This window comes from Ruditapes philippinarum, unplaced genomic scaffold (genome assembly GCF_026571515.1).
Source record: "Ruditapes philippinarum isolate M1 unplaced genomic scaffold, ASM2657151v2 ctg327_1_1_1_1, whole genome shotgun sequence".
Taxonomy (NCBI): Eukaryota; Metazoa; Mollusca; class Bivalvia; order Venerida; family Veneridae; genus Ruditapes; species Ruditapes philippinarum.
The window spans coordinates 78,183-93,280 of NW_026851725.1; the positions used below are offsets into that span (position 1 = coordinate 78,183).

The following is a 15,098-nucleotide window of genomic DNA, read 5'->3' on the forward strand; positions in this document are numbered from 1 at the left end:
ATAATGTTTATAAAATGCGAATGAAGAAACCACTTTGATTTTATTGTTAAAAGATTTTAAAATCTTAAATTTGAAGTGGGGTTGTTTACACATAGAAAAGCTTGAAGTATTGAACTTATTTTATTTTTACAGGAATCAGTAGGTTTAGGGGAACAAGCATTCAGTGACGATGATTTACCAGTTGATGCAGATATGGCTTCATTTATGGCAGAAGAAACATCTTCAATTAAAAAGAAAAAGAAAAGTATGCTTTTAAAAATTCTATTTTTGTGTGTGCTTAAACTTGAAAGGCTTTATTAGTATGAATAACCTTGTGACTAGGTACTACCATATGTATATTTTAGTTTTGAAGAAAGTTTTAGTTTTTAGAAAATTAAAAAAGACGAAATTATATATTTCGTTTCCAAATCAAGAATTAAAATGTCTTAAATGATGAACAAATTGATACTCCTTGCTTCAAGTATTATTATTGCATTGTAATGTTAGAGTTCCTATATTACCTAATATACAACCAAGTCTGTAATACTTATCCTTTGTATATTTTTATCCCCTGTCTTTTCGATGAGAAAAGGGGGATAAAGAAATAGGCTTTGTCTGTCTGCCCGCACTACTGATAGGGATAGGGGCTATCTAACTGTAAACAGAACAAAAGAGAACAAATAGAGTTATTCCGACACAAAAGAGGAAGGGGCCAATGGCTCTCTATTAAGCAATGGAAAATAACAATAGAAATGGCCCTTTATCTCAGTTCGGTGCACATCTGTCCGTCCATAGAAACTCAAGTGACAGAATGGAGTGAATATCAATGTTCAATCCGTACAGACTTGTACTTGTGGGGAAGAAGGTTGCTTATTTGGTATAAATTCATTGCTTATGGGGTTTTAGAGATCAAGAAGAAAAAAACCCATTATGTCAACTCAGAAAGAACATCCGTCTGTCTGTCCGTCACATTTTTTGTGTCAGGTCCATTTCTATGTCATTTAACAAAGGAATTTGAAATAACTTGGCACAAATGTTTGTAATACCTCCAATGTCAAGGTCACTCTTGGTGATTAAAGGTCAACATTGTCTATTGAGGGTGTATATCGTGTCCAGTCAATAACTTTCTTATCCATGAAGGGATTTTGAAAGTACTTAGCACAAATGTTTACAATAATGAGACAATGTGTCATGCGCCAAAACAATTACCTAGTCCACCAAGGTCAAGACCACAGTTGGAGGTCAAAGATTAACTATTCTGTTAAAGGGATTATTTTGTGTCCGGTCTATAACTTCTTTATAGATTAAGAGATGTCGAAATTATTTGGTACAAATGTTCACAATAATAAGATGATGTGTCTAGGCTAAAACTAGTTGCTTACATGTAAGGTCAATGTCACCGTTGGAGGTCAAAGATTAACACAGTCTTTTATAGGGTATATTTTGTTTCCAGTGCACAACTTTCTCATACATCAAGGGATTTTAAAAATACTTGGCATAAATGTTGGCAATAATAAGAGGATGTGTCAAGCACAACACCCCGACCCTTTTCTCCAAGGTCAAGGTCACACTTAGAGGTCAAAGATTTATATGATCTTTTATATGGTGTTTTTAGTTTGCAGTCCATAACTTTTTTATTTTTGAAGGGATTTTGAAATTACTTGGCAAAAATATGGGACCATGTGTTATTTGCAACAGCCAGACTCCTACTTTAAATGTCATGGTCATACTTGAGTGCCAAAGCTTAACATGGTCTGTTCTAGTGTATATTTTGTGTGCGGTATATAACTTTTTCATCAATCAAGGGATTTTAAAATAACTTATCATACATGTAAACAATATTAAGATGACATGTCATGCGCAACACCGGGTCCCCTATCTCAAAGGTCAAGGTCATACATGGAGGTCAAAGCCTAAAATAGGCTGTTACAGGGTATGATGCCAAGCCCATGCAAATAAAATTGATGGTCATTGGTGAATTGCCCACATACCTTGATTGATGACTGGGCACGAAATATATGCTGTAACAGACCATATCCTGTATTGATTTTTGTATTTGTCACATTTTGTGGCTTTGAAATAATGATAACAAATATGCAAATGTATTTCTGTTGACACACACAGTGACAGGAGTTATTTCATTATATTTCTTTAATGAATTTATTATCCCCCGCCGATGGAATCGGGAGGGGGATATAGTTTTGGCGTTGTCCATCCGTCCTTCTGTCCGTCCGCACTCACAGGAGAGTAATTATGTGGCTAGAGGGACAATAGGTAACTGTCCTTTCTCTTTGATGTCATTCATTCCGTAATGCTTTTATGTGGCTATTTTCTTTTGTGTGGCTAAAAAGAACAATAGAGAGAACAATAGAGTAGCCACATAATTACTCTCCTGTTAGAACTTCCGTCCTTCAGCTCGTCCATCCGTCCATCCGAATTTCGTTTCCAGAGTAGTTCTCTGCAACTACTGGCTGGAATTCAACAAAACTTTATGGGAATCATCAATATCAAGAGGAGATGCGCATATCGTCAGCTTGTTCCGGTCAGACCCTTTAACTCAGAGTTATGGCCCTTGATTAACTATGTAGTATGCATATAGAGTAAAAATCGTTTCCGCACTACTTCTCTGCAACTACTGCCTAGAATTCAACGAAACTTTATGGGAACCTTCAATACCAAGAGGAGATGCCCATATCGTCGGCTTGTTCCGGTCAGACACTGAAACTCAGAGTTATGGCCCTTGATTAGTTATGCAGTATGCATATGGAGTAAAAATCGTTTCCGCTCTACTTCTCTGCAACTACAGGCTGGAATTCAATGAAACTTTATGGGAACCTTCAATACCAAGAGGAGATGCGCATATCGTCGGCTTGTTCCGGTCAGACACTTTAACTCAGAGTTATGGCCCTTGATTACTTATGCAGTATGCATATAAAGTAAAAATCGTTTCCGAGCTACTTCTCTGCAACTACTGGCTGGAATTCAACGAAACATTTATGGGAATCTTCAATTCCAAGAGGAGATGTGCATATCGTAGCCTTGTTCCGGTCAGACATTTTAACTCAGAGTTATGGCCCTTGATTAGTTATGCAGTATGCATATAGAGAAAAAATTGTTTCTGCGCTACTTCTCTGCAACTCATGGCCGGAATTTAATGAAACTTTATGGGAACCTTCAATATCAAGAGGAGATGCGCATATCGTTGCCTTGTTCAGGTCAGACACTTAAACTCAGAGTTATGGCCCTTGATTAGTTATGCAGTATGCATATAGAGCAAATATCGTTACCGCGCTACTTCTCTGCAACTACTGGCTGGAATTCAATGAAACTTTATTAGAACCTTCAATACCAACAGAAGATGCGCATATCATTGCCTTGTTGAGGTCAGACACTTTAACACAGAGTTATGGCCCTTGATTAGTTATGCAGTATCCATATAGAAAAATATTTGTTTCCTCACTTCTTCTCTGCAACTACTGGCTGGAATTCAATGAAACTTTATTGGAACCTTCAGTACCAAGAGGAATGCGCATATTGTCGCCTTGTTCGGGTCAGACATTTTAACTTAGAGTTATGACCCTTGATAACTTAGGCAGTATACAACCAGAGCAATAATCGTTTCTGTGTACTTCTCTGTAACTACTGGCTGGAATTTCAATGAAACCCTATGGGATACTAAGAGGAGATGTGCATATAGTCGCCTTGTTCTGGTCAGATACTTATAATTCAGATTTATGGCCCTTTATTAGTTATGTAGTATGCATACATCTCATTGGCATTTCCAGATATTACTATTTAACCCTTTACCACATATATACGCGAAACAACGCACTTTCGACCCCCCCCCTTTTTAGGCCTCAAATGGTGAAAAATGTCCTATTTGGGCCCCAAACATAAAGTTTTCGTTTTGAGAAATGTCCGCGTAAAAAATTGAGCACTTTTTCGGCGCCGCCCCCCATCCAAAAGATACATCAGCGGGGTTGGCAGAAGGGGGATGTGCCCCCTTCTGTTAGGGGGTTTGAAGGGGGGGAGTCCCCTCATCGCCAAGAAAATTTTTTGGACTTGTGAGAGGCTAAAAATGACCCCAGGTCATCATAATGTAACGTTTAACCAACGCTGAAAAGCCCTTTGACTCTATCTCAATCCCTTGAGCAGTTGCAGCACTTTGAAATAAAATTTTGATGGAAAAAATCGAGGCAAAATAGTGATTTTTGGGCAATTTTGAGATGTCCCCTCGTTGCCATGGTAACAGGAAATTTAAGACTGAGCATGTCGTTACAAAGGCAATGGTCCAGTCAACATTTGTGCCAAGTTTGATTAGTACTGAAGCATTTTTCATAGTTTCATAGCAGTTTGAACTTGTAACAGGAGGCTTTTCAGTGAAACAACCATTTTTCACAATATGCTCATGGGGGAAAGGGTTAACACAAAGTTATGGGCTCTGTTATTGCCCTGAATATTTATCAAGTTCAAAGAATATTACTGTTTATGCCATGATTAATATATAAATAAAGCCTTATGTCTTCAGTTGTTGTGTTATGTTAATAAACATTAGAGTACTCGGCGGGGATATAAATTCAACCAATTTGCTTGTTGTTACTGGCATGTGCAGAAATAGCATTGATCAAAATTTTGCACTGACAATCCAGATCGCATTACCTCAATCTTTTGAGATAGCACAACTTTGTGTTTCATGTAAAAATTCCCTGTGGCGGGGAACATTGGAACTCTTGTTACAAATTTTTGTATTCAGAGAAGAAGAAAAATAAAAATGAAGACAATAAGAGGAAGATTTCAGAGACTGTCAAGAAAAGGTTTTGTTTATAAGTCAAGTGCATTAAAATGATGTCACACCAATATTTAACATAAAGATACTTATTTGTAAGGCAGGTTTACAATTAACAGTATATGATACATTAAAATGAGATAAATATTGAAATGTTAGTTGCAATATATTGAAAAGTTTCTATCTATCAATGAGATTAATAAAATTTTGCAATAAGCTTGATACACAGATAAACAGATCTACTATATAACAGTGGCCATATCATTGGTTTATCACATTATTTATAAAAGAATCACAATGCAACCCTACTTGCATTGAATCAGAGGAGTAAACTGCTTAAGATATTTTATGTTGGGTTTTGAACTAGAAAGTAGAATAACTTTGTCAGATGTGAAAATTTAATTGAGTACACGTATATTTTTTATGTTGGTAGTCCTTTGTTAGGAAAGAGTCCCTTTCTAGTAAAGTTAGTCAAACATTTGATAATAATGTCAGACGTGAAAGAAATTGAAGTAATAATTTAGATTAGGATGTCCCTTTGTTACAGAAATATTCAACACCTTACACAATTCTAATTAATAAATTAACCCTTTACCTCATATAAACGCGAAACAACGCACTTTCGACCCCCCTCTTTTAGGCCTCAAATAGTGAAAAAATGTCCTATTTGGGCCCCAAAGACATGTTTTCGTTTAAGAAATAATGCTAAAAAAAGTGAGCACTTTTTTGGCGCCGCTCCCCATCCAAAAGATACATCAGGGGGTTGCCAGAAGGGGGATGTGCCCCCTTCTGTTTGGGGGGTTTGAAGGGGGCGGTAGTCCCCCATTCATCGCAAAAAAAAATTTTTGGACTTGTGAGAGGCTAAAAATGACCCTAGGTCGATCATAAAGTAACGTTTTTCAATGAAAACGGCCATTTTTCACAATATGCTCATGAGGGAAAGGGTTAATGGTAATTTTATTGATCAAAATCTTATTCTATGATAACTCTATGTTTAACAGGCAGAGTTATCATTATTGATGATGGATGAAGGAGATAACAAGAAGCATTTTAATCTACAAGATCTCATGCAAGAAGATGGTAAAAAGAAAAAGAAGAAATTGAAGGCTAAAAAATCCAAGCCAGAAGAGGATGACTTTCAGGTAAAGTATATGTAACTTCTCTTAATTATTTTATCAGTTTTCATTATAAACAGACATGGTTTAACTAATTTATTGACACTTTGGCAAGAATTTGTTGTAATTAATGCCCCCAAAATCTTGCCAAATTAAAGCTGACTTATGGTATTTATTTATTTAAAAAATTTCTCCCCCTGATACTAAACAAATTCTGACCAAAATTGGTAGAAATGTACTTAGGTATTATTAAATTGTACTGAATGAGGCAACAGTTTTTGTTGTTAAATAGAAAACAGACATTAAAGATTATACATAACGAAGAAGTATAGGCACCTCAATTGTCTTTTTAGCTCACCTGAGCTTGCTCAGGGTGAGCTTTTAGGATCGTTGAATGTCCGTCGTCCGTCGTACGTCCACAATTGCTTGTGAACACTCTAGCGGTCGCATTTTTGCCTCAATCATCATCAAACTTGGTCAGGATGCTTATCTAGTTGAAAGCTCGGATGTGTTCGAACATGGCTCATCTCGGATGAAAAACTAGGTCACAAGAGCTAAAAATAGAAAAACCTTGTGAACACTCTAGAGGTCACATTTTTGACCCAATCATCATCAAACTTGGTCAGGATGTTTGTGTAGGTGATACCTCGGATGAGTTCGAACATGGGTCATCTCGGATGAAAAAGTAGGTCACAGGAGCTAAAAATAGAAAAACCTTGTGAACACTCTAGTGGTCACATTTTTGAACCAATCTTCATCAAACTTGGTCAGATTGCTTGTCTAGTCAATTGCTTGGATGAGTTCGAACATAGGTCATCTCAGATGAAAAACTAGGTCACCGGAGCTATAAATAGAAAAACCTTGTTAACACTCTAGCGGTCACATTTTTGCATCAATCATCATCAAACTTGGTCAGGATGCTTATCTAGTTGATAGCTTAGATGAGTTCGAACATTGGTCATCTCGGATGAAAAAGTAGGTCACCGGAGCTAAAAATAGAAAAACCTTGTTAACACTCTAGCGGTCACATTTTTGCATCAATCATCATCAAACTTGGTCAAGATGCTTGTCTAGGTGATAGCTCGGATGAGTTCGAACATGGGTTATCTCTGATGAAAAAGTAGGTCACCGGAGCTAAAAATAGAAAAACCTTGTTAACACTCTAGTGGTCACAATTTTGACTCAATTGTCATCAAACTTGGTCAGGAAACTTGTCTAGGTCATTGCTGGGAATAAACGAACATGGGACATCTCGGATGAAAAACTAGGTCACAGGAGCTAAAATAGAAAAATCTTGTTAACACTCTAGTGGCTACTGTTGTGATCCAAATATTCTGTTAATTGGTCTGAAAGTTTGTTTTGATGATTTCTAAGTCAAGATTGAACATGGGTCATCGTGGATGAAAAATTAGGTCACACCGCCCTAATATGGAAAAACCTTGTTAACATTCTAGTGGTCACATTTTCGACTCAATTATCATCAGACTTGGTCAGGATGCTTGTCTAGGTAATTGCTTGGATGAGTTCGAAATCGCATGTGAAACTAGGTCACCGGAGCTAAAAATAGAAAAATCTTGTTAACACTCTAGTTGCTACTGTTTTGATCCAAGTATCCTGGAAATTGGTCTGAAAGTTTGTTTTGATGATTTCTAGGTCAAGTTTGAATATGTGTCACCTGGGTAAAAAACTAGGATGCACTGCTCAAATATGGATAATCCTTGTTAACACTGTAGTGGTCACATTTTTGACTCACCTGTCATGAGACTTGGTCAGAATGCTTGTCTAGGTAATTGTTTGGATGAGTTTGATGAGTCAGATGAGCGATCTAGGGCCATCATGGCCCTCTTGTTTGAAATTCAGAAACTTTTTTGTTACTGTAATTGAAGCAAATTTATATTAGTTCTTCTTAAGAATTTAACAATCTAAAATCTTTATTGATATATCTTTTCAGGTAAATGTAGCTGATCCACGATTTTCTGCCATGTATGATTCCCATTATTTCAACATAGACCCTTCTGCACCAGAATATCGCAAAACCCAAGGGACAGAGGCACTCGTTACAGAGAAAATTAAAAGAAGTGGGAAAAGAGATAAACACAAAATGACAGTGTCTGACAGGGAGGAGGAACAAGTGAAAAAACCAAAATTAATAAATAAACAAACTACAAATGAGGATAATTTAGCCTCTTTGATAAAATCGGTGAAAAGTAAAACAAAACATTTCCATAGCAACAAGTCAAAGAGATAGTAGATACAAGTTTGGTTATATTGTACATAAAGGACTAAATGTATAACCTACTTAACTGGTGTTGTTATTTTGGAATAAAATTTAAATTGCAGGGAACATAGGCTCATCCTTTTATCTTAAACAATAGGTGTGATACTAGAATGTTATGGAACTGACATCATATAACCTTTTATTATAGGCTATAATAAATGATAATAACTGAACATTTTTGTTGTTATAGAGATGAAGATAAAAGGCTCATACGGCTGTTTCTTTTTAGCTCACCTGTCACAAAGTGACAGGGTGAGCTTTTGTGATCGCTTTTCGTCCGGCGTCCGGCCGTCATCCGTCCATCGTCCGTGTGTAAACTTTTACTTTAAATGACATCTCCTCATAAACCACTAAGCCAATTTCATCCAAACTTCACAGGAATGTTCCTTTGGTGGTCACCTTTAAAAATTGTTCAAAGAATTTAATTCCATGCAGAACTCTGGTTGCCATGGCAACCAAAAGAAAAAACTTTAAATATCTTCTTTTAAAAAACCCAAAGAGCTAGAGCTTAAATATTTGGCATGAAACATCTTCTAGTGAGTGTCTACAAAGTTTGTTAAAAAAAAAGCCCTGGGGTCAAAATTGGCCCCGCCCCAGGGGGTCATTGATTTTCCCTATATGCATATAGTAAAAACCTAAAAAATCTTCTTTAAAAGAAAAAAAAGAGCTAGAGCTAAGATATTTAGCATGAAACATGTTCTAATGGGTGTCTACAAAGTTTGTTCAAATAAAAGCTCTGGGGTCAAAATTGGCCCCGTCCCGGGGGTCATTGATTTTCCTTATATGTGTATAACAAAAACTTAAAAAATCTTCTTTGAAAAAACCCAAATAGCCAGAGTTTAGATATTAAGCATGAAACATCTTCTAGTGAGTGTCTACCAAGTTTGTTCAAATAAAAGCCCTGGGGTCAAAATTGGCCCCGCCAAAGGGGGTCATTGATTTTCCCTATATGCATATAGTAAAAACTTAAAAAATCTTCTTTTAAAGAACCCAAAGAGCTAGAGTCAAAATTGGCCCGCCCTGGGGGTCATTGATTTTCCTTATATGTGTATGGCAAAAACTTAAAAATCTTCTTTGAAAAAACTCAAATAGCTAGAGTTTAGATATTCAGAATGAAACATCTTCTAGTAAGTGTCTCCAAAGTTTGTTCAAATAAAAGCCCTGGGGTTAAAACTGGCCCTGCCCCAGAGGTGTCATTGTTTTTAACTATATGTGTATAGTAAAAAAACTTAAAAAATCTTCTTTTAAAAAACCCAATGAGCTAGAGGTTAGATTTTAAGCAGGAAAAATCTTTTTTGTTGGTGTCTTACCAAGTTTGTCCAAATAAAAGCCCTTGGGTTTAAATTGGGCCCTGCAAAGGGGGGGGGGGGGAGGTAATTGTTTTTCATTATATGTGTGTAGTAAAAACTTAACATCATGAAACATCTTCTAATGGGTGTCTTCCAAGTTTGCTCAAATAAAAGCCCTGGGGTTTAAACTGGCCCCGCTCCGGGGGCCTATATACAGGTGAGCGACCTTAGGGCCATCATGGCCCTCTTGTTGTTTAACTTCTTTTCTTTTGGTTATAAAGGCATTTTCAAAACTATATACATCATCTTAATGATATTGCATTGAGTTGTAACATGTTTGAAAGTGGATCATATCAATGATGTAATCTTACTCAAACTTGGTTATAAACAAATGACAGAAAATATTGAAACGGGTAACTGTTAATTTGATTAAGAAATAAATGTCAAAATTGCCCCCACCTCCCCTCCTTTCTCGTGTCGAAAATTTGAAACCTATTATAATATTGAGTCTCACTGTCCCACTTAATTGAGTAAACTTACTAATACCTTGAAAATACTTTATTCATGTAACATAGACATTGAGATAGGTGGCCTTTCGAAATATCTATCTGATTGAAAATTGCACTTTTTATGTACTATATTAGATTGTGGCAAGTTTTTTAAATAATTGATAAGATTAAAATATATCTAAAATCGAACACAAAAACGAATCTTAGCCATTTTAATTTGATACACGCTTGTGATCATTTTTATTATAACTTGATCGGGTATATAAGTCAACGAACAACGAACTATATCATATTTTCATGTGTATAAATAAAAAAATTGGACTGTTAAGAAACCTCTTTAACCACTGCCTATAAGAATTGATATCATGCTTAACCTTTAAATAGTTTACATAAATTGCCCATTGTATGATACAGAAGAATGATCAACAATATTACACACGCACATAACTGTTCATGTACAAAAAAGTGTAGATAAAGAGGTACAGCTTAAGGATTCATAAACATGTCATTTCATCGGTAGTATATTGATAAGATATTGATAATAGATATTGATAACCTGTCTCAGCACACACCGTTAACTATCGTTTTGTAGTACGAAGTTTATATTACACATTGTTGAATATAATACTGAATTCGGAGTACAAAGCTGTCAAACCTTTATAAGACGATGAAATAGATGGCTAGATTAATTTAAATTCAACTTAAAAGCACTAAAAAGCATATCTTTTACATGATAATATACCATCAGAAAGGTTGTTTGGATGACTTCTAAGGTGATTTAAAATAAACGTCACATGGGGTCAAAAACAAGGTTACACATCCCAAGTACTGACAAAACATTGTTAACACCATAGAGGTTACTCTTCCAGACTCTTCCTGGAAAAAATAGTCTGAAGTTTGTCTCGATATTTTCTAGGTCTTGCTCGAAGATGGGTTGCGTTACTTGCACTCACAAACTAGGTCAGACAGCCCAAATATGGAAAAAGACGACTTGTTTATTCTTAGAGGTACCATTTTAGCCTTAATAACCTGAAAGGATAAGTAAAGCTCAAAGCAAGATATTACAAGTTAACTACAAGACATGAGACAGTAATAATGTACAGCAGGATAAATAAAATACAAGGCAAAACAAGCATGACTAGTCCTTTCCACAAACCCAGCTTTGGTAGTGTTAAACTTAAAACAAGTTCTGAAATGTCTTTTGCATAATAATTTATTGTCACAATTTTACAATATACCGTGAGGAGAAGTTACGCTAGTACCAGCTTAATAGATTAAAGTATTATTACGCTGTCATAGAGTATGATTCTATAGAAAATGCTGATCATACACTTAAGGAATGTGGCGGTGTAAGAATCAAGTGCTACTAAACATCACCTCAGGTAAGTGTTTACATATCCATATAACATTTATCAGTTATTAACACACCTGAGCTTCAATGAAAATACTTGAAAGATGACATAATACAGCTATGCCATGACTTTTAAAATTGAGGTTTACCTGGTATTTTTCTATGGTCATGTAAGTCTTTAATGTTATTTGTTGTTAGAATGCGATGAAAATCTTTTTAATGATAATGCTGTTCTCAGAAATTGTCCAGGGACTGTATTCTTCATTTTGTTGTTTTGATTATATATATCTGCAACCCAATTACAGATCTGTTAGACATGGAAAGTGCATTCAACTGTTCAATTGAAAGTGTCTGAAATAAAAATGAGATTTTCTTATATATTTTATGCGTATAGATTTATACCAGATGAAGAAACATTTGAAGAGAATGATGTGAGCAGTGCTTGTATGGAGATTCCATCCAATTATAAACCCCAGTTCTTCTTCAATGCAGCACTTTCACAGTCTAAGGTATATATCTCTGTCAGTGTACTGTGTCAGGATAATGTCCTATGTTTTGATAATAGATGTCTTGGTAAAGGTTAAATAAGGCAATCCGAGCAGTTATCTGGAACAGTGGTTACACTTTTGATTAACATTTGTGACTTTGACAGAAAAATAGGAAATTTGACATTTGCATTTAAACAGAGGGCTTGTGATGGTTCTTGTTGTTTTAAACTTTGTAATAAAGTATTTCTGTCTGGTACAATCCTCCAGATGCATGGTTCTCATGGTTTTAATGGACAATAGAACCGCAAAATAAAGCATGTTTACTTTATGTTCCATGACAATAGTCTCCCTGCTTAGCTCAACAAGGAGAGCATCTGATTTGTAATCCAGGGTTTTGCTAGATTGATCCTCGGGCAAGGTAAAAATTCTCTTTGACAATTCATCTCAGACTAATGTGTATTTGTCTTTCACTGCTAATTTAAAAATTATGTTAGAATGGTAGTTGGTCACTTGTGGGGAAATTGGTATTACTGATTAGACCGACCACTGTGAATGACCAAAAAATGTTGTTAACATTGGCATAAAAAAACAGACAAACACAAAACATGGTCATAATGGAAATTGGATGATATACTAGTTATAGACTAGATAAACTTTACCTTGCATTATGAATAGACTGTATTTGTTGCAGTCAGAAAGTTAAAAGAACTCCACCGAGGTTTTTTTGACATGAATAGGACACAGGAAATATTTTTTTTGAGGTGATGTTTCATTTAGTTTAGGTCTAGACCATCAACTTTTGTGCAAAATTACAGATCATCCGCTCACTCCGTTTTTTCCAGAATAATTTTCGTTAATTGTGAAAAATGGCCCAAAATTGAAAAGTGTTGCAATGCGTTTCACTCAAATCTGACTGAGAAGAGCAAGAAAATACGATTTTGAATGTCTTTTTTCCTGAACTATCTTTAACAATTCTTTCAAGTCCCACAGCTGATCTATGTTAGATTTTGTTTTGCTTTTTGACCTCAGTGGAGCTCCTTTAAATTTATATCTTATCCAATTTGAACAAACATTAATGTTATAAATTGGACAGAAAAAGAACCGTTTGATTTCTATTAACTGTTTTGTAATAGGTAGATTTAACATGGGACAAGACAGATCGTGAACGTGTGCAATTAACATCTCAGCAGTTTACCAATAATGCTAAAGAGGTTGAGGAAGAAGATCTCAAGGCTTATTTGGCTTCAAGCTCAGATGGATCCATTCTTGATGGAGAGTATTAGGTTATTATACATTGTTGAGTACAATACTGAAATGTGGATGTGTACACTATTGGAACATCACATGTTGCAAATGCTTTAAGTGCATTGGTTATATTTTGTAGGGTGTGAATAAAGTTGATGTCATGTTTGAATCATAATTGTAATAAAAAATTTCAAACAATTTTATCACTGAAATGAACCATTGTAAATACAGCAGCCTTTATTTTACACTTAATTGCTATGAAAAGGAATTGTTCAAAATTATGAATGTTAAAACAATTGGCCATCCCTCACATATTTTTTATAAAGTTTTATTTTTTTACCAGAGGCATGTCACTTTAAAGACACTAGAAACAAAACTTTATGAGTATATGTAAAACAAGCCTTAAATGATTCAGATAGTATTAAAGATAAAAGTCTAAATATGGTTGTCAGAGATAATTGATTTTCTTTGATATCTTTGTTTTATTAAAGGTGCTGATTATGGTGCAATAATTGGAAACAATGAGGATGATGGAGACAGTGGTGATGACTCTGATAATAAAAACTTGGATAAATACAAGAAGCTTCTTACTGACCTTAATTCTCAGGAAAACAAGAAGAAACATGATGTTGAAATGGAAATAAGCTGGGAACCAGGTAAAATATTTTTATACTTATACCTTTTAGTAAAGCCTTTTTATTTTGCCAGCTTATAGCATATTTTGGCAAGGCAATTCTTAACTTTACAGCCATTTGTAAAGGCATTGCATTCAATTTAGTTGATCGGATATCCTTAAACTACTTTCATTTATTATGTTTTAGTTGTATTGGGGGCCACCATGGCCAACTTTGATTTACTTGCCCCTCAACATTGTTGGTTCTAAGTCCCAACAAGGACTTTTAATTCTTGAAGTTATCAAGCTAGTTAAATCCTAGTAGTGTCTGATTTATAACTGAGAGAGGCAACAGATAGTCTCCATATGACCTGTTTAGTGTGAGTGTGACATACGACCCAAACTGGCACAAGAGGTTTCTGTTTACCTTGTCCTCATGCCTGGATTGAAATTTATAAATATATTTTTGTTCTACTTTTAAAACAGTAAATTCTTAATAATTATGCTATATTTTAAAGAGAAATGTGTTTTATTGAAATGCTAAAGGCTTTCTTATGACAAGCAAAAAATCGGGGGAATTAATTGCTTTGAAATTTATTTTCTCAGATATAAGAATAAATTTCAAGGGATAGAACTTGACATTTTTTGTACACAAGTGGAAATGTCCATCTTTATGTTTCTCCATTATTGTTGCACAACTGATATATTTATAATATTTATTTAAAGGTTTAAAAGAAGCCACTGAAAAGATTGTTAAGAAAAAGAAGCAGTCAAAGAACAGCACAGTTTGGGAAGATTATCTACAAAAGAAAAAAGAGAAAAAGAAAAGTAAAATTGAAGAAAGGCAAAAGAAAAATAGAAATATAGAGATCATATCAGAGAAGCAGGTAGATAAGAAATATATATTGGGACCTTATATAATCTTTAATGTTTTAAATCATTTTATTCAAATAGTTAATCATGTTCTCATTAATATTTAATTATGATTTTTCTCTAAGAATATACACAGAACAATGAAAGTCCTGAGATCTGAGGTAAATCTCAGAATTTTTTTTTTGATAATCTCGAGGTCAAGACCTATTAAGGTTATGGAACTCTTTTTCCGAGTCCTCTCTCAAATCTCGTTTTTTTCACAGGTCAATGTACATTCTGTGACAGTTACTGACTAGTCAATTACCTCAGATCTGAGTTTGAACTTGGAGAATTTCTTTATAATCTTGGCCCTAGTTTAGGACTTCTGTCCATTTTGAACAGAAAAATGTTTGTCTAAATTGTCGATTTCAAACCTATGAATGGTATCAACATGAAATTATCATTTCAATGTACAGTTGTCAGACAAGGGACATTATTCTGGAAGAAATGTTTTTGGAGTTGTGCCCTTTTTAACTTTTTTTTGCCAAAATTGCCTATCAAGTAGGATGTTTTCAAAAATATCAAAACAATCA

At 34.9% G+C, this 15,098-nt stretch overlaps 3 protein-coding genes across 7 annotated transcripts in view; all 3 read left to right on the forward strand.

Moving 5' to 3' along the window:
- Positions 1 to 15,098, forward strand: part of LOC132738133 (ESF1 homolog) — a 47,643-nt gene that overhangs the window by 17,943 nt on the left and 14,602 nt on the right. The window contains exons 9-10 of one of the 5 annotated variants that reach the window (XM_060725617.1): positions 13,532 to 13,696; positions 14,380 to 14,540. The exons of 3 other annotated variants lie outside the window; for them this stretch is intronic. In XM_060725617.1, coding sequence (XP_060581600.1) covers positions 13,532 to 13,696; positions 14,380 to 14,540 — 326 coding nt within the window. Of the gene's footprint in view, positions 1 to 132; positions 245 to 13,531; positions 13,697 to 14,379; positions 14,541 to 15,098 lie in introns of all 5 variants that reach the window. One more of the 5 variants, XM_060725598.1, reaches the window with a different exon arrangement.
- On the forward strand, positions 5,743 to 8,331 carry LOC132738186 (ESF1 homolog). The gene is made up of 2 exons (XM_060725655.1): positions 5,743 to 5,907; positions 7,832 to 8,331. The coding sequence occupies exons 1-2, from the start codon at positions 5,785 to 5,787 to the stop codon at positions 8,126 to 8,128; spliced, it is 420 nt and encodes a 139-aa protein (XP_060581638.1). The 5' UTR covers positions 5,743 to 5,784; the 3' UTR covers positions 8,129 to 8,331.
- LOC132738207 (uncharacterized) lies at positions 11,542 to 13,514 on the forward strand. The gene is made up of 2 exons (XM_060725676.1): positions 11,542 to 11,816; positions 12,929 to 13,514. The coding sequence occupies exons 1-2, from the start codon at positions 11,670 to 11,672 to the stop codon at positions 13,076 to 13,078; spliced, it is 297 nt and encodes a 98-aa protein (XP_060581659.1). The 5' UTR covers positions 11,542 to 11,669; the 3' UTR covers positions 13,079 to 13,514.